The sequence below is a fragment of the Varanus komodoensis genome, unplaced genomic scaffold, assembly GCF_004798865.1.
Source record: "Varanus komodoensis strain SLA01 unplaced genomic scaffold, ASM479886v1 scaffold32, whole genome shotgun sequence".
Taxonomy (NCBI): domain Eukaryota; kingdom Metazoa; phylum Chordata; class Lepidosauria; order Squamata; family Varanidae; genus Varanus; species Varanus komodoensis.
The window spans coordinates 16,614,033-16,633,792 of NW_025335798.1; the positions used below are offsets into that span (position 1 = coordinate 16,614,033).

Sequence of the window (19,760 nt, forward strand, 5' to 3'; positions counted from 1 at the left end):
AAGAATTTTAAGCTTCAGAGAACACTGGAACACTAGAAATGTGATAAGGATATTTTTGTATCTTTATAGAAGTTGTCTGTGCTGCTATTAGGTCATCTTTATTATTGCACTTGTGCCAAAAATTAACTAGGTGTGATAGAAAAAAGGGTGGTTTAAATTGGAGTTATTAAATATATGTTCAGTATTTTAATAAGTAGCAGGCCTTTAAAATGTTAAAAGCTATAGTGCTTTCAAAAAGCTGCCTTCATCCCTACTGAGTTCACTTATAGAAGGAGTTGTATCATTTAGTCCCAAGGGCTGGTAAATTTGGGCAAATGGGAGACTGGCAAGTAATGATTTGAGCCATCCATATTTTGAACTTCCAGCACACCTGACAACGGCTTGTGTCACAACTATGGAGTTTCTGAGTGTCAGAAAAGAAACATTCTGTGGGTTAGTATACAATTAAAGGGCATTAGTTAAGTAGCAGCCACTTGCTTTGCACAATCTCCCATGTACAATACCTGGTTTAATAGATTTCACATAGCAGGGTTGTGAAAGGCTAATTGCTCTTCTGCTACCATTCAGAATAGATGGTGGCTGGATCAGTGCTGATCCCACTCAAGGATAACACCATATATCAGTGGTGGCGAACCTATGGCACGCGTCCCGAAGTGGGCACGCAGAGCCCTCTCTGTCGGCACGCGAGCCAAGTCGCCCCAGCATCACCCCAGCAGCCGAGCATCGGATAACAGCACACTTAGGGGCCATGCGCATGCTCGGAAAGGAGTAGCGGCGCCAGGTGATGACATCATGAGCCACGACTCATTCGCTGCAACTTGTCCGAGCTTTCGCATGGCAGGTCAGTGCGCTGCCAAGGATGTGTGTGTTTGTGTTTTTCCTTGGACTGGCTGTGAGTTGTTTTTTCTAAACTAAAACCTCAGTATTCAGGTTTTATTGCAGTGTTGGCACTTTGCGATAAATAAGTGGGTTTTGGGTTACAGTTTGGGCACTTGGTCTCTAAAAGGTTTGTCATCACTGCCATATATGAACACTTCTTAAATAATTTGCATAAGTTGTTTCATTTGTGCTGGGATACATACCGATACTTTTATTTCCTTATCATACTGAAGACCAGTGTGTGTGTGTTGGTTCTTGATTTAAAAGCAAGACATGTGACCTTAATTACTTTCCCTTTCCTTTTTGCCTTTCTGTTCATCTTAGAATTACATTAGTAAGTGCTTCACATCAGCTTTAAGTTCAAATCTGCTTGCTCATGATGTTGATCACACAAATGTAGACACAAGTGACCTCAGAGCAGCTGGTATATATATGAAGAAGACATTTGGAAAATGTTCTAGAGTTTGGGCTGGATTCTGGGAGTATGTGGTGTAGGTGCCACCTGGCCTATACTAGAGGGAGATGTCAGTTGTGTGAATTTTTGCTAGGAGTGTGCTATATGACATTTGTGTCCATATTTTCTATTAATTTTATTTAACTTTTATTTACATACGTTTTGTGTATGTATACACTTACGTGCACATACTCATGTGCTCACATAGACATGGTATATTGTTGGAGGATAGAGAGAGGAGGAGGAGGGATTATTTATGCATACAATTAACATTCTTTAAATAAAATTGAGTTGTGACATACTGGAGGAAATGATGAACTGATATAGATTGCCTGGGGTAGAAAGTGGTGAGTCTTTAAATATAAAGTCTTTATGTCAAAAGGCAGAGCACTGTACAGAAAAAAATAAAAACCAAAAAGGATGGAAATGCTGAAAGAAAGCTAAGAAGAAGGAACTTGTATTATGGAAAGAGAGATGGTAAGATGAGCAAGTGCTTGAAAGCAAGGAGCAGGAGTTCAAAATTAATCTAACAGGAAAGGGGAAGCCAGTAAACAAGAGTGGAAAATGTTATCAAATGGAAGGAAAAGTAACAAGATGGATAGAAGATCTGAGAGTTGAAGAGAGTTAAGAGGGCAGTGCTCAAACGACAAGTTACCTGGACATAATTTGGATATCCTAATTTTTCTCCCTCATTAAATATGTCTGTGGAATCAAAATCTGATTCCAAGTTTGAGTTTACCCTGCAAAAGAAAGGTAACAAGGTTTAGTTTGGAATGGGACAATTGTGCAGGTGGGGAAGGTTTAGGCAGCTGCTTCCCAGCAGTCCTTTTCCAGTCAAATCGGCATTTTCCCCATAGCTGCCACTTCATGTTTTAAAAAGCTGGAGAGTGGGATATTCCGTCATGTTTCACTTGTGCAACATGCGATTTGGAAAGAAGTTAATCACAATAATTTAAAAAAGACATAATCAATATTTTAGTTGTTGTAGGAGAAAGGGTATAGTTTGGAAATATTCAGCAAAAAAAATGAGGACTTCTAAACATCAGGATAAAAAGAGTCTTTTTATTCCACCATTTTCTTCATATTTATGGATTTGTTGAGGAGTGTTAAATTTTAAAGAACCTGAGTAAAACTGTTGAAGAAATGATCTTGACTTTCTTCTTAAAAGGCAGTGCTTCACTTTTATTGATGTGTTAGATCAGCTGCCTGCTGTTTTAACATGGTTAATCATATCATTTCCTTAAAGCTTTTTAGCCTGTTATGTCTGTCTGTAGTCCTACAACCATTTCCTTTCATGTCATATACTTCACATTTCAGAGAGCTCAGTGCCTTGCAGTGTTTCTTCAAAAACAACATTCCTATTAAGCAATTACATTATCTAATTTTATGGAGCAGGAGCCAAAATTGATGGAATTATAAGCTTTTGCAGTGGCTTAATGGCTTGAGGGCCAGGAATTGAGTTTTTGTGGCTTTCAAATTCAAGCCGTCCTAAGATCCTTAGCATTTGACAGGATATAAATGTTTTAAATAAATAAATAAAACAATCCAAATGTAGTAACATAATAACAATGCACTTTGTGTAAGGTTATAACTTGCAAAGTGGTTTATTGTCAAGAAAACCAAGTTGATTACAACTAAGTAATGCAAAGGAACACGTTTCACCAAATGAGAGGATGCGATCTTGCATAAGCTAGTTGCTTCAAAGTCATATCATTTCTACTAGACAGTTCACAGTCAGCTTTTTCTGAAAGTGACATTTTAAGTTACTTTCATATTTGTCCGTTTTAGCCATGGGCATAAGCTGGGTTTTGAAGTTCATCTAGCTCTTGCATGATGTCTCTGAGAAGAGCCAGTCAAAAAGATTTTGCTGTCTGAGGTGAAGGTTAAAATGTACCCATGTCTGAAATTCTACATATGTATGCTGACCAGATGGGCAGTTGAAACTTTCTTACGTACTGGTGAAGGGAAGCCTCTTCCACTGCATCCAAAGGGCATCAGACTAGCTTAAAAGATTGAGGACAAGCTGTATGATATATAGAACTCTGTCCCGCAAAACATTGCTGGCACCCCTCAACCCCTTTCCTGACATCTCTTCCTCTCGCTGAACCATAACTTCTAATTGAACTCACATTGTTTTTTACTGATAGCATGTTGGAACTCTTGGAAAATAGTTGATGGAATACCTATTCACTTGCTATTTCCTGCACTAACTAGTTGGGGGAAGTGGTAGTCCTGTGCAGGACTGTTATGGGGCTTACCTACACAGGTTAGGGTCCTGTAATAGGGCACAGGTTACAGTTGCAAAATATACCATGTCACCCTGCACTTCTCTTATTTCATGGTACTTTTGATTAGCAGCATGTGCAAATGCAACCTGCAGTTTACTTATCAATTGTTCTCCATTCCAGTATTTTTTAGGGAATGATTTGATCCAAAGAATCTAACCAAAGGATTAGAAAAACTTAAATCTAAAAATCTAGCCAAGATTTTTCTCAGATAGATAAATAGAAAGAGCGGGAAGTGAGATAAATAGGAGCAGGCATCTAGGGAAAGGTTTCCATGATCAGGAAGAGGAACAGGAACAAACCATGACATTGCTAATGATGAGGTCTGTGTACTGCACCCACGAGGTGCTTTGTTTCATAAAGTAGAACAGGAAGGGATTAATTTAGTTAGATGAAGCAAAGCTAGGGGTCATTGAAACTGCTGACTGTGGACGTGGGACATTTTTCTAAGAGTTGCAGTAGCTCAAAGTTAGTCCAGCTCTTTTAAAGACTTTGATTTGACCGCTGATTGTTAACATCAAACAATTCTGTTGAATTGTTTGATATGCAGTTATTTTGTAACTATTTTCCTTTGGCATATCCATTTCTTTTCCTTAGCTTACTACCAATACATATAACTTGGTAACATGATCAAGATGATGATGATGCATTTCAAGCCCAACTTGTGGGCTTCCCACAAGCATCTGTTTGGCCACTTTTTGAAAGGAATGTTGTGTTAGACGGGTTTTTGGTCTGATTCTGCATGGCTCTTCAAACATTCCTGTGATTTTAAAGAACACTTGAAAATGGCTTGAAAGGGTCATGGTGCATCCAAGCCTGTCTCTGCACAAGCTTTCATGCTCAATCGTATAAGGGAAGCTGGAGTGTGCTGTAGGTGGTCCCTAGTCAGTGTTGAAGATTAACTGCTTGATGGTTCCTTGAACATTTTAAAAGTTGCATTATTTCAGTCAAGTGTTAATAAAAGGCTGCAAGCTCAGCAGGTATTTTTGAGAACAGAAGGAAGTTCATTTTATTCCTTTCTGAAAAGCCATTAATGCGTCTGTTGCTTGGAACTGTAAAGCATTTTACCATCTCATTCAAAAAGAAAAGGTTTTCATAATTCATATCACTTCTGTCTAAATCCTTTTTGTAAGTTGAGGAAAAATGAGCATATAAATAAGAAAAGAGTATATAAAGTAACTCTTAATGCAGCCTCAGCTGAAATGTGGATTTCATCTCTATGCACTTGCTTTCAAGGCAGAAATAGTTTGGGGTTGGGTAAGAGAGATCAAACAATAAGAATAATGCAGTCTGGGAAGAGGACAAACAGAACATTATTTTTTTTTAGAATAAAATGGATATGTTCTCCATGAAGGAGTAAAAGTCACTGTTAATAACAACACATGGCTAGAGAATGCTAACAATAAAGTCAGTGTCTCTTTCCTACCAACGTAAGACTAGTATTTTATTTATTTCAGGAGTTATGGTCCTACAGATGATATTGGACTCCAGCTCTTATCAGCTTCAGCCAGCATGGCCAATTGGTAGAGGTAGTGGAACTGTGGTCCAACAATATCTGGAAGGCCTCAGGTTTACCGCCTGTTATTCACTACATGTAAACTACACTGTATGCATGCTTACCTGGAAGCAATTAAACTTAATGGGATTGACTTCCTACTACATGCTCAGAAAGATACCTTATCTTTCTTCCATGATGAATTCAAGATGGTAGACCTAAAGTTTATATTATGCATATTATTGTCTTAATGTTTTTTCATTGGTATATATGCTTCAATTTTATTTGCTCTGTAATCTGCCTAGAGAGTCCTGTTGGACTAATTGGTTGCAGAATACAAATGTAATAAATAAAGTTCTCAGGTAGTCTCCGATTGATGACTGGTCAGATCTAGATCTGCTTTGTTTCTGTAAGGTTGTTGTATTACACGTCTTCAGAGCATAGAAGGCAATCCATTAGAAGATACATTGGCACTTAGTTTCCAAGCAAAGTCCCCCCCCCCCCAACCTCCCTGCAGCTGAACTGGCACCAAGGTTGATCTGTCAGATGAATTCAAATGGACCAGCAGTTGAGTGTGGTTTTGAGATAACGTGGATGCTTATATTTCTTGTATAAAGCTTTTAAAATATTAGTTGAGCAGGGCAAGAATCAAGGACTTCAGCTTGGGCAGGTATTGGACTCTACACCCAGTATGAAAAATGAAGAGTAGTAATAACTGAGGTAGACTACACCTGTGGCTAGAATGAACCACTGTAGATTGCATACACAATACTGCAGTTAAGAAATTCGATTTAGGTCAGTAAAACTAGAATTTAATGTCATTCTCACATACAAGAATAAGTAATCCCAAATCTGTCTAAGCAATCTACACTATTTCTGAGCCAAAGTAAAAGGACTGAAGAAAAGTATCTAAAAGTAATCTCTACCCAGAAGTACCTGCTCTGACCCTTAGGTTATCTTTGGAGAACCCCTTTCAGGTGTGGCTGCCAAACAAAGCTAGATGGGTGGCTGCATGGCAGAGAGAGACTGAGTTGTGGCACACACATTATTATAGAATCAACTTCCCAGAAAGGTTTGCCCCGGTGCCTTTAGTGTTAGCTTTTCAATGCCAAGCAAAGATCTTTAATTTCTTCCAGTCATTTCAGATAGTTATAGATTTTCTGAATGTGCTTATTATTATTATTATTATTATTATTATTATTATTATTATTATTATTATAACATTTCTATGCCGCCCCTTGCCAAAACCTCGGGGCGGCTTCCTGTGTTGTTTATTGGTTTGCATTAATTGCATTTTACTCTTCTAAATATCTGTATTGTATTTTATATTTTAACTCTTTTGTGCATTTAAATCTTTTAATGATAATGCACAGGATACATCTGACTACATACATGACTACATGGTCTCTTTCTTTCTCATTTTCCCTTCCCAGAAGAACAAGGCTTCTGACTACAGTCTTTTAATATGTTAAAGCAGACCAGTCAGGTCTGGCTTTGTAATACAAACTAATATAAGGGTTGTTAGCAAGAGAAATCCATTAAGCTAATGAGTCTTCTAATTGTGTATTAGTTCTGACCATGGCAGAAGTTGATTCCAAATTGATTTCCCCTCTTTCCTTCCCTACCAAATGAAGTTGGCTGCAGGAATATGGAAATCGGGCCAGAATTCAGCTCTCTTGCACTTGTCTGAAAGCATTTGGGAACACTAAAGGTGTGCAAAGTGCGTAATTTTTTGCTGCAAAGTACACAAAGCTTGCAAGTCACATTTGTAGAGGCAGTATTCCACTTGTGTGATGCCTGCTCAGGCAGCATATGCTCAAAGACAGCTTCACAGAGGTATCTGGACTCACTTCCTGCTGAATGCGCATATGAACACTTGGCACGAGATGGACTTTGGGCAGAAAGAAAGTGGTCTTCTTCTTTGGTCTTCTTCTTTGACTGACTTCATACCACTGTACTGATCCAGTTATACCACCTCCTACCTGACTCCCGTTGCACAAGGTCTGCCCTCAAAGCAGAGGTAGAAAGATTTTCATCAGCCATGTGGCTTATCTTGCAGCTCATTGGCAATTCTGCTAAGCATTCCACCCCACATCTTTTTCTGCTTCACATTCAGAGTTTGAAGTATCCAAACTGCTGAAGTCCATTCTCAGGGCCAAAATGCATAGGGGTTCTTGGAATAAATCACATATCTCTTTTCAACATCCAGAGACTTTATGCCTTTATTCCATTGGGTTATTCTAGATGTTGTCCAGTTTTATTCTCCCCACACACACAATTGGTGCAGCATGTTGGGCACTCTGTGATAGTAGGAAAGTTGACAGTATATTTGCCATACATTTCTGCTAGCTTTGGCACTTTTGAGAAACTTACAAATGACATTTGTAGTCATGTGGTTTAATAAATGACTTCGTTCTATTCATACCTTTTTCTAACTGATGGATAATTTATGCTGTTTCTTGCAATTATATTGTTTGCTTTATGGGATAGAAGAGCTGAGGTTTTGAGGTGAGAAGATGATCTACAACCCCAACTCAAAAGTATTAATGAAAATAACACATTTTATATTATTTAAATGTAATATTTAAATTACATAATTTAAATATTATTTAAATTATATGTGCAACAAAACAGTGAATTGTGCCTAAATAATATGTTTAAGTTAATGAAACTAGCTTTCTTAAGCTTGATTTCTCCTTGAAAGTTTGCTTCCAATTAGAATTCAATGCAATAGCAGTAGACATACCATTTTGATGTTGGCCGTACATGTTCTACCTGAACCTCAAACAGATTGGTGGCTACAAACTGTTAAACAAGCATGAAGCTTTTGTCAGTGCTTGCAAATCCGTAGCCTATTAATATTTGGACATAATGTCTGTTTTTGAAGGACTTTGATTCCTAGGGACTTTCCCAGTGTAAGCATATATTTTCAGGTGTAATTGTACCCAATAGTTCTCAAACTATTTATAAACTTTCTTTTTAAAAGATGACTTGTACTTGTTGGAACTTGAATCTAAACCAAATTGCTGCATTCGGTTTCAGGTTATATCCTGATATTTTTGGATAAGTATATGTAAACCCTAACCCCTGAAGGCAGTCCTTACTCAGGGCTGAAATGCATACAGATTTTTTTTCTATAATTATTCCATGGGCATAAGTAGACTTAACAAGGTGTAGCTTGCATGCCAGACTGTTCGGGTCATGCTGCTGTATCACAGATCCAGTATGCTGTGTGGTTGGGGGGGAATGCTTTTTATTAGGCATCAGTCTTTAAAAGCTTGTCATGACAGAAGGTGAAATTGTCATGATATGCCCTGGTGCATAAATACTTTTCCAATGCAACTTTGAGCTGGCAGCTGTATTGTCCTCTTGTTTCCACGAAATAATAAAGGACTAGAAGGAATGAAGGACATTTTTTCTGTGAAAGGCCAGATTCCCTTGGCAGTAATCTGTGGAAGCTGCATGCTGGTGGTGAACTGGCCAGGTGCCTTCTTGTTTGTGAAATTTGCAGATTGCTTCTTCACTGCAAGGCAACTGTGTTTTATTTTCCTTTTCTGCTTCCCCCAGTTTACCTCCATATGAAATTTCTAGACTCCTCTTCTAAGGATCTGTTCCTGTCTCATTATGGCTAAATAAGCAGTGGTCTGTATTGGAAAGGTTTCTAGATGATAGTAAAAGAAACACCATGGAGCCAAAGAGAGGCCATGGGTTGGAGGAAGATGTTACATAGGCTGGCAATTCCTCATCCATGCACTATAATGTAGGTTGCAATAAAATTATCTATGCAATGTCAATATTTGATCAGACTGAAGACAGTGCAAAAACTATGGGAAGAAATGAGTAAATACACAAGTAGACAATTTTCAAATCCAGGAAGGAATAATAATGTAGAATTTTTCTTTCTTTTTAAGAGGAGGTGTCATCAGGAAAGAAAAAAGAGTAGTTTTTGGAGCTCACAGTATAACTCATGTGTTTTCTGTATCTTCATGATCCCCCCTACCCCCGCAAATCACAGGAAAAAATATCAAGCCAGTCCAAGAAGGGCCTTGTTTATCTCTAGAGGTTAACTACTAGCATTAGAAGAATCAGCGGGCAGGGTGGGAAAAAAAGAAATATCTTGGAAAATAAATTTCTGTTATATTTTCCCCCAGGAGAACCAAAGAATGAAACTACTCTGATGGCAGTAATTATTTTCAGGGTAATGAGTGAAATTATGTTAATTGCAATATGGGGTATTCATTTTGAGCTTTTTCTTAGCTACATGTTTTATTCTGGTTTTGTGCATTATAACATAGAAGCTTTTCTGCTAATTCTCTGTTTGGATAATCTTTATTTTTGTTTCCTGTTGTGCTGATGTTTTGTGTGTAAATTTCTTTATAATTTCTTTATAATGCTAGCTTGAGGACTATATCATTATGCAAGTGGACCTCCACTTTCACAACAGGAGTTTCCCAGCCGTCCCCTGCTGTCTTCTGCATGCTTCCTGCAATCTGTGAAGGTTGCAAGGCTCCTCAGAGCAGGTCTGGGGAGAAAAAAAATGATCTACTGCTGGTGTTCATTTCACTGATGGAAAGGCAGTACCAGTTAGAACCAGGCTTCCAGCTCTAATATTGGATGCCTTTGTTCTGGTGTGATGAAATACAGGTGGGATCTCCTGGTTTAAAGTGTAGAAAGGGAAGAGAAGAAAAATGTGAACCCAAGGGCTGGCCTTGATCTTGCATGGGGGACAGCATACAAAAGTTTTAAATAAATAAATAATAAAAGAATGGCAGTAGCCTATGTAAGCACTGTGTTAAGTAAGTTGTACTGTTTCATTTTCACGCACACATTTCCAAAATCTCATCTCCAAAATCTCATTTCCCATGAAACCAAACTGTGCAGGAAATGTATGAGTTTTGAGAGCAAGCATGACCATCACAATACTGCTTTGGACTTCATGGTAAAGGATATGAAAGTAAAAAATGAACATATGAAATGGGTGGTTGGAGCATGTGAGCCTGCTGCTAGTTTCTGATCCTCCAAATACACTGTGCCTGTGCCTATCCAGTAGCTCGTTGGCTGCTCTAAAAACAAAGCATTGTGTCTTGTTGCAAAATAAAATAACAAGCGATAATTGCTTTGTTAAAATGGTGTGCATCCTTCTATAATATGCAAGCTACCCTGAAAGACCGCAAGGTTGTGATGTGTAGATGTGAGATCTTTCTGTCTACCACCACCTGTTCTTTTTATGGAAATATAAACAGCTTTATAAAAGGCCATTTTCCAATCAGGTCCAGGACAGAAAAATCTATACTTAATCTCTTGCAAGCTTCTTTTTGAATTTGCTTGCAGATTGTGTCCTGAAAAGCAAGTATAGATCTCAGGTTAATTAGTAACATTGCATAGTTTTTTTCAATCGTCTTCTAAGGCAGTGGTCAAAATGTTCAGGTCATAGTCATTAAATATAGGCTTAAATATTTTATTAATTATTGGGAATCTGATTACATTGACGGGTCTCTTGTTGTATTAGGACGTTCCATCTCTGGCTGCCTTTCCCTGTAAAGCCGGGGATTAATTCCATTCAAGCAGGTCTTGTCCTTACAGGCCTTCATTGTCATTCCAGTGGACTCTTCGCAATTACTTTTAACTGATTCAGTATTTGCAAACAAAGCTTCGTGAGTATATGTAACACATTCCTTCCATCCTCTAACCTGGTGCTCTGCTCTCCAGAGTTCCCAGGGAGCAGGACCACATTCCCTATAAAATACTCACTTGAGCTTTTTCATATATTGCGATACAGTCTATGTTAGGTAGCATTTAGCATCAGCACTTTGCCTTATTGACTGGAGATGATGGTTATCTTTGTGTTCTGCTCTCTGTCCTGTTGCAGCCTACACTCTAGTTTATTTTGATTATGCTGACAGTTTACATCAAGTCTAATTCCATTCAATGGACAAGGAGTAGTGTGGGTTTGAAATGACTATATTTATGATTTGGCTTGATAATCACATACTCGGAGTATTCTCACATTTCATTCCATGCAAGTCATTCAGAGAACTACAGTAACAGCACAGCCTACAGATTAAATAAGGAAGGCACTGTGATACCGCTGGTCTCCCTGAGGGTGCAGTCAGCCCAGAGAAATGTTGTTTCTTTTGCGATCACTGCTGCATAATAGAGAGGCTCAATGAGGTGCTCCTGCCTATTTTTGGTCTTGTTTGTATCAGGTTATCCTGATACTATTTGCATTCAAGCAGTTTATCTTCCTGTTTCATTGCTGCTCAGCTCTCTACCAAACCACAAAGCAGAATGACCTGTGTATTATAGAAGAGCATTGTACGAACTGCAGAACTCGTTCCTGTATCCCATAAACTGACTCAGTTTTATCAGGAAGCTGGCCATGCCAGCAGGAAATTCCCAGTTCCCAATATGATGGGAATCCAACGTTTTTCATCAGTCTCTGGAACGAACTGTTTTAATAGTGCCACTTCTCCTGGGTAGGAAAGAAGCAGTTGTGAGCCTAAACATGACCACATTGTCCCTCTGTGCTGACTCTTTCTGCCAGATTTTCACATATCAGGCCAGTTGAGTTAGAAGAGGAAACAATGACTGGTTGCTTGTCACAGTTTGTTTCTTGTTTTAAATAATAATTAAAGGGGTGATGGCCACAAATGATTTGTCCAAAGGGTGATTGGGCCCCTTGGCAAATCAAAAAGGCATGCACTTTGAAGCAGTGATGTGTGAGGGAGAGACACCTTTGCTAGGTACCTGTGCACTTTGGGGTTGATTAGTAATCGTGACCACCGGACAAGAGCTTGGCAAGAGCAGCATGACGGGTTATATCATCTGGGTTGCTAATCATGATAACAAAGAATCACCAGTAACCATGAGAACACCAGTGGTTTTCCACTCATGTGAACTCACCCTAAGTCAAACTTGCCACACATTCCACTTGCAATTCTGTTTGGGAAGCAAAGTGGCAGCGAGCAATAGTGCCTCAGTGCTTAGGTTCCACTTCCATTTCTTTTTCATAGCCATAATAATTTAATGTAAATGATGTGTGGTTGAGTTCCCGGAAACTTCAGTCTCTGGTTTTATCCATCATCCAAAGAACCAAGAGGCATGGAAGATGTATATTTTTCTCATGGGAAAAAATTTATGGCATTGGCCAGAGAAGGAAAAGGTCCAGGGAGCTTGTGTTGCCTTTCCCTGCAGGAAAGTTCAAAAACTTTGAAACTAAACAGTGGTGCCTGTTTCTCTTTTTTCTTCTTCTCTGCCAGTCTCTTCCCTTGGATATTATGACATTTTTTGATTATAAATCTGAGGGATTTACTAATCCAAAGATTATTAATTTTTGTAGGCTAGACCCTTTTCTGGCTGAAGATCCAGAATAAAATGCTAGTAAATAAAAACAATTATGTTGTATGTGTTTAAAGGAATGATAATATTAAATTTAACTTTAAGCTTTCATCTATATTTTTTACACGGTTTGTCAGTCAGACATTTGACTCCCAACAACTAATTGAATGATTGCAGTACTTTAATTTAACCAATAGGTTAATTGCATTCTGGTTAGGAAGTTAGCTGTGCTTAATTATAAATGATGAGAAATTATTCCCATCAATTCTTAATAATCTTCTCATATCTGTGCATACTTGTTGCACATTCAGTTTTATTATTCCCTAGTTGCGCAGCCCTATTCCAATTTCCCAATAGTGAGGCAAGGGGAAAAGGCAGTGGTACATTTTAGAACTCATTAGCATTTCTGTGATGATTCATCTCAGTTGACGTGGAAAAACCCGAATGTGTGATGATGTTTGCGGTGTTATCAGTAATATTTTGTTTCTTTTTTCTTTGTTAGATCTCATTAATGGAGCCCAGGAACAGTGTGAGCTACCTCCCATGGATGGTTTTCCCCACTGTGAGGGCAAAATAAAAGTAAGATTAATCCTGTATCATATTTCTTTATATTGTATGTGTCTTTATAAGCAAAACAATTCAGTCCCCTCCTGAGACAATGTAAGCAAACTTATATTTACAAAAGGCAAACAGTGAAAAAGTTGGGACTTCTTCAGTTTTTCCCCAGCACTACACAAAGACATGTAAGTACATAAAAGCATAAGAACATAATATGTAGTACTGTGGCCAGAGTGCCCAATGATGCATTCATGAACTGTTGCGGAAAAGGACAGCTCCCAACATTGCAGTTGTGTTAGTTGGTGGTTTCAATTAACTCTGATTGGAACTAGAAGAATCCAGGTTCAGACATCAATGAAAGAACAGATGCTTCTCCTGCAGCAGTCCCTTCCACACCCACAAATCTGTTGTACAGCATGAGTGAAAAGTTCACTTGCATGACAGCAGTTGTTGCCCCATATACTTTTAGTTAAGGTTACATCTTGTCTTATAGCCATTATCATTATCATCTATGAATCACCTTACTTCTTAAAGAACTATCAAGCCAATGGAAGGTGTGTAAATGGACTGGAATGAGTATGATAGCCAACCAGGTTCTAATAGGTCTTCATCTAATAAAGCACTATAATTGTCAATATCTCTGGCATTAAAGTCATTCTTTATGTGTTTTTGAGAAGTCCTGCTTGAGGGTATTTAAACATTTCATAAAATTTAAAGAAAAGAGTTGTTCATAAGGAAATTTATTGCTTGAACATCTCTGGTGTACATACAATTTTGACTTGGAATGACAGATTGTTGTAAGTGTTGCATGTAACATAATAATATATATCTAGTTTCAGGCCACCTGTATGTTTGAAATATTAATCTAAATTTTGAAATATGAACAAGTTAGGTACCTAACAGATATGAAACTCACTTTAGTTTCTGAACTTCAATACAGTTTAATTTGATTAGTTTTGATAGATTTCACAGTTATAGCCAATAGTTTATCTTTCTGACAAAGCATTTGAATAGTGCTGTGCTGAAGTTTACAAGTAACATAGAAACAGAACGAGTCAGAAGGGGTCATCCGGGCCATGAAGTCTGACCTCCGGCACCAGCCGGCTCCGCTCACGACATGCCCAGATGACAGTGAAATCCAGATGACAGTGTGAATAAATACTGAGGTACCTAAATGTGGAAGGAAGAACATTGTGGAGCAACAGTGAAAGCAGTGGCACACTACCTTGTTGGCATAGTAGTTTTAGTCCCTCATGGTTTACCTGTGATTTCATGGATCAAGGAGCCCCACAGGCTATGTGCTCCAGGCCAGGTATCTCTCTGTATAAAAGATCATACCTACATGGTTAAACCATGTGGCCGTCACTAACAGGTAATTCTGCCTTTTTCTTTCTCAAGGTTGAGAAATCATTTTCTGCTACTAACTGAAACCTACATTGATGTTATTGGTCTAAAATGTTTATTTTCTACCTGAAGTGCCTGAAGTTTACAAGAAAGTCTTGATGTTTGACTCGTAAACACCTAACCTTCTGACTGGGTGCTGTCATTTTGCATTCTAGTGGATGAAAGATATGTGGCGATCCGATCCTTGTTACGCAAGTTACGGTGTGGATGGGTCTACATGCTCCTTCTTTATTTACCTCAGTGAGGTCAGTCAATTTATATCACTACTTTTATATAAAGCTATAGGAAATTATAGATGGATAATTGAATTTTTAAATAATATTTCAAGTATTATTGAAAGGGTGAAGCAAAAAGTTCCTTTTATTGGACAAATGTATCTTTCTAGGGGAAATGACATCTAATTCAGCTTTTAACTAACCGCAGTGTATCCTTATGTCCAATCTAGACAAACTATGATGAGTGTTAACTATCATTAAGATCCTGGATTGTTTCTTTAAGACTGCAATCCTAGTCCCCCTGTGGAAGATGCTTGTAAACCTCTGAAGTCGAAAACTTACGAGCATCCAATGCAAGGCACAGCAGCAGTGGTATCTGCTCACACCTTGAATTTGTTTAGATACCAATTTTCACTTGTCCAGATTTATCTGGATAAACATTTTCAGTTGTCTCAGGGCTAACAGGGGGAGGAAAGGAAGCTGAGGTGCTGATTTGAACTTGCACAATTCTGCAGTTTCAGCCCCCTCCTCTCCTGATTCCCCACCCACTATGCCAACTTTCCCTACTCGGCAGCTCAGTGTGACCTTGGAGCAGGGAAGGCAGTTGACATGATTAGTTTCAGAACAGCTGTGAGGGGACTGAGCATGATTTGGATGCTGAAAAAAATAGGAGAATGGCAGAAAATGGTCTTTGGGCTAACAGGAATAGTATTTGAATGTCCGATCGCTGTGAAGCAAATGTCTTTTGAATAAGCAGGCCTGGATGCTTATACCTGTCTATCATGGCCTTAGTTATAGGAGAATTTTCATACTATAGTGTGTCGTCCTAAATTGGAGCATCTTGAACCAGGTTATGGTGATGCTGGAGAAAGTAGTTCTGTCCAATATTCCCATTTCCCAAGATTCTAGCACAGAAATGTCCTTTGTTAAATAATGTACTATTATACATAATAATATATGTGCAAACAAAAAATCACATGCATTACATAAAGTCATAATTCTGAGTAATACCTATACTCTTCTAGCAATCACCAAGTATACTAATCCTATTTATCATATAGTATTTTCAGAAAATCAGACTATCATTCCAAGAGTTCTGAATTTATTAGTGTCCAAATCAAATTCCCATTTCATATAAATAAAAAACGGCACCCAGAGTTGTTCAAATTTATGTTATTTCCATCTACCCTCCTGTACATGAACAATTTCATTAACTTTACTACTGAAGCGATGTACCCACAGAAAAGCCTTTTATTCTTGTTTTTATTTTTTGTATAAAGCATTCTTCCTGTCATAGTTTTCATAATTACAACTGGCAGGCCTTTAACTGTTTGTTGTTTATTATTGTTTCTATAGATTTTCTCATAAATTATTTAGTTTATGTACGATCAGTTAAACTTATGAAAGTATAGCAAGCCATTTCTGTATGCTAATATTTGCTCTTTTTAAAACTTAGAAGGTGGAGATTTTTGCTTTCTTATCTTTATTTCTATTTTCTATGATTATCTGTGTATTACAAGTGTACACAAGTATTTTCTGTTGTTGAACTTTGCTCCCTAAAGCAAGGATTTAAGGGAATGTGGACATTTACTTAATAGAATGAAAGTAAATTAAGTAAATTAATCATCAGATTCCTTGTTGATGATGACATTGTGGTATATGGAAGGATTCCTGTATTAAATATTTTAAATGCTATATGCATATGTTGCTTCAAAGCAACTTTTTAAACAAGTGACATATTTATTCTCTCAGCTTGCAGAAAGCAATGGAAGGCTAAAACATTTCCTTAAAGCAAGTTAGCATGTTAATATCTGCCTCCGTTCAGGAAGTAGCTTGGTTTTTCCTGGTATGCATTACTGGTATCTTTTTATAGACATGCTAATTAAATTCAGTTATGATAACAGAACAAATACAATTCACAGGAATGCCAGAAAAGGAACTGCAATACTTTTGGGTTTTTGAGTTTTTGCAGATCAATGAATTCTGTTTTTCTATCTATTCAGTATTCAGCTTTCCTTTATTTTGATATAAGTTTTGAAATATAGAATATTACATTTTAAAAATACAGTACTACATTTTTAAAAGCTTCCATTAAAAATATTTTCATATCATAATGGGTCAGATATGAATAGTCAGTCATAAATCTAACCTGACAAATTGTCCATTTTCATAACTGGAAGCAGAATGTAAGTACTGGGTTTGTATATACTTTCTGTAAGGGCCGGGATGTGGGCGGAAGCTGGGACAGGCAGAATACCAGGACCACAGTACTGGTGTGGGACCATATCCTGCAACTTAGTAGGGCTAGAGTCTGGTGGCATGGTCAGCAGTCCAGGGTCTGGGCTGAGGCGGCAGGCAATCCAATGTTATACAGGTGAGATTGGGAACATGGTCCAAAACCGTGTAGTGGTCTGACACCAGGGAAACAGTCATGTAAGGATGGTCCAGACAAGAGTGGGCTGGAGCTGGGCAGAAACAACCTGGAGCAAGAAAAAAAACACAGGAGCCAGGGCAAAGGCAGACTAGGATATGCAGGATCAAACAGGAGCAAGGCAGGAGCAGACTGGGACAAGGCAGGGGCAACTGGAGCAAGCAAGAACAGACTGGAGTAAGGCAGCAGCAAATGGAGCAGGGCTAGAGTAATGCAGTTACAAGGTCCAAGGCATGGTGATGCAGAGGCCAGAGCACAAGAAAGTCCTGAAGACTACTTGCGTTGTTGTAGCAAAGAACAGCAGTGCCAGAAAGCCTTTTATGCTGGTCTACAAGACCTCCAGCTGCACTGCATAATTGCTCTTCAGTTGTTCCCTGCAGAAGCCTGCAAGGGTGCTCCTGGATTTGCAGGCATTTTCGGGGTCACTCAGGCCCTAATTCTGACACTTTCTATTCAGACTAGCTAGTGCTAGCATTCCTAAGTTGCATTTCTTTTGTAGCCTGTCTTGCTAATAGGCTTTGGGTGAGGTCAAATGCTTTGAAGGTGGATGCAAAGGACTTGTATTCAATGGTGGTTTGTGGTACATTTCTGGCTACTTTGGCATTATCCATGCACATGGTTTCTAAATGAATGGTAGTGCCTGGGGCAAGTCACTGCTTCTCCATTCAGTAGCCATGTTACTTCACTGCTCTAAAGTAGGACCCATGGCACTTCTGTAACCACCTGGTGGTACCTTATGTTAGGTAAGCAAGATGCTGTCCCTTGTTCAGTGGTAGAATTTAGTAATCTGCAGGTAAGCCATTATAAAGAAACCCCTCTACATATGAATGAGTTCTGTTTTGAGAGTGTGTTTGTAAGTTCAATTTGTTCGTAAGTCAAACAAGGTTACCTTAGGTACCAAACTAACACAATTGGCTGTATAGTACTGTCCTGTAATTGGTTTATAAGGACACTGAAGGACTTCTGGAAGTTTTACTTCTGGGTACATGGCAGTGAGGAAGTGCAACCGTATTGTTTGTCTGATGGGTTCTTTCTCATACGGCGTTATCATTAGGTTGGTGCAATGTGTTACGCTTTGCTGAACTCATCTCTCTCAGTTATTACAGTAAAGTACACAAAAGCACATTGACATCTTTGAATGTTCGCAACTTCTAGGTGTGTATGCAGGGGACTTCCTCTATTAGCTTTCTCTCAAGCTTGGTTAAAAAAAACAATGGCAAATGTGAAGTTACTTCGACAATATTATTTTAATATGAAGAAGATGAAGGGACATATTCCTAGCCAGTTCAACAGGAGGTTTGGGTATAATTTTCCTTTTCACACTATACCTGAAGAAAAACTTGTATTCAAAGGCCAGTTATATATACATTTGCATGTAGAGTATTTGAACTTCATCTGTGTATGACCATCTTATTTGTGTAATGCTGTAAAGAGTTTCTTCATCAGAGCCTTTTGCCCCATTGTTAGTTTGCTTGTGAATAAGAATGAGGATTTCAAGAAGTAGCATGCAGATGTTCTGTGAGACCTGCAACAGAGGTGGCAGTATAAGATGGCTTGCTTGTTGGCTGAAAGATGCCTTCTCAATGTTCAAGAATTCCATGTTGTGTGAAGTATTCGGGTCATGTGAATCAAGGTTATGGCCACAGGTGCAGCTAAGTAATGTGAAGTTACGGTTATTAATTCTTGCCCATTCCTTTCCACCACTGTTTTCTACCACCCTGTAATTGAGACTAGAGAAAATTTCAGGGCTTTAAAACAAAAGTGTTTCAGATGTCCTTCACTTGACACATGTTAGTATTTTTTTATATTTATGAGCAGCATTGAATGTTAGATATTTGAACAATCTAGTTTTTGGTTTATTTATTAACTACTTCATGAAACATTTGTTACACTGCATAATTTTATAGAAAGCATTGTGCTTCCCCAAAGAACAAATTAACCATTTTGCTCATCAATCTGTTTTATGTTTAGTGAACAGCAACATAAAGGTCTTTGGGGGTTTTCTAAGAAGGTTTTTTTGACAGCACATAAAATTAATATTGCTTGGTCATGCTATTAACCTTGAGATTAAATTCAGCATGCTTTATCGTATGATTAATGCTATGATTAATACTAAACAGCAAAGGCTGAAAGCTTGGCTATTTGTGAATGCAAGCATGAAATGAAATTCTTTATATCTGCTACAATGATATGGATATATGAGCTTTGTTGGCTGCTAAAGATAAAGTTAGTGTTTCACAAAGTAATTTGTCAAAATGGTCAGTGATGAAGAATTGACTGTTCATGATATGGGTGAAAGCTGAATGCTAAATAGTGGTGACTATGTGTAAGCTAGTTTCCAGGGGTTAGAATCAAATGACAGTAGAAATTGAAGTGCCTTGGCATTTAAAAAAAAATCAATACTTTATTTTGTCTTGCAGAGGTATTTCGAAAACATTTTTAGGGATGACAAGCCTTGCTGTTAATTTTCAGATAATTGGTGAGATATCAGGGAATTTGCATGAAGATAAGAGGATGTGTCCAGAATATTTGAAAGGGAACTGAGGAAAGACTTTGAGAATAGATAACATAGGAACATATAATTGTAGTGATACGGTTGTTATGCATAATTTTAGCTGACTTTGCACTTTATCTGCAGCCCTCAGTGCCATATCCCATGCCATTCCTGGCTCTCAGAACCAGTAGGGAAGAAGGGGCACAA

The 19,760-nt window shown here is 38.2% G+C and overlaps 1 protein-coding gene across 9 annotated transcripts in view; it reads left to right on the forward strand.

The window, feature by feature from the left end:
• MGAT5 (alpha-1,6-mannosylglycoprotein 6-beta-N-acetylglucosaminyltransferase) overlaps positions 1-19,760 on the forward strand; it is a 161,679-nt gene that overhangs the window by 82,018 nt on the left and 59,901 nt on the right. For all 9 annotated transcript variants that reach the window (XM_044438180.1, XM_044438185.1, XM_044438186.1 and 6 more), the window contains 2 exons: positions 12,954-13,030; positions 14,569-14,658. In XM_044438180.1, coding sequence (XP_044294115.1) covers positions 12,954-13,030; positions 14,569-14,658 — 167 coding nt within the window. The remainder of the gene's footprint in view (positions 1-12,953; positions 13,031-14,568; positions 14,659-19,760) is intronic.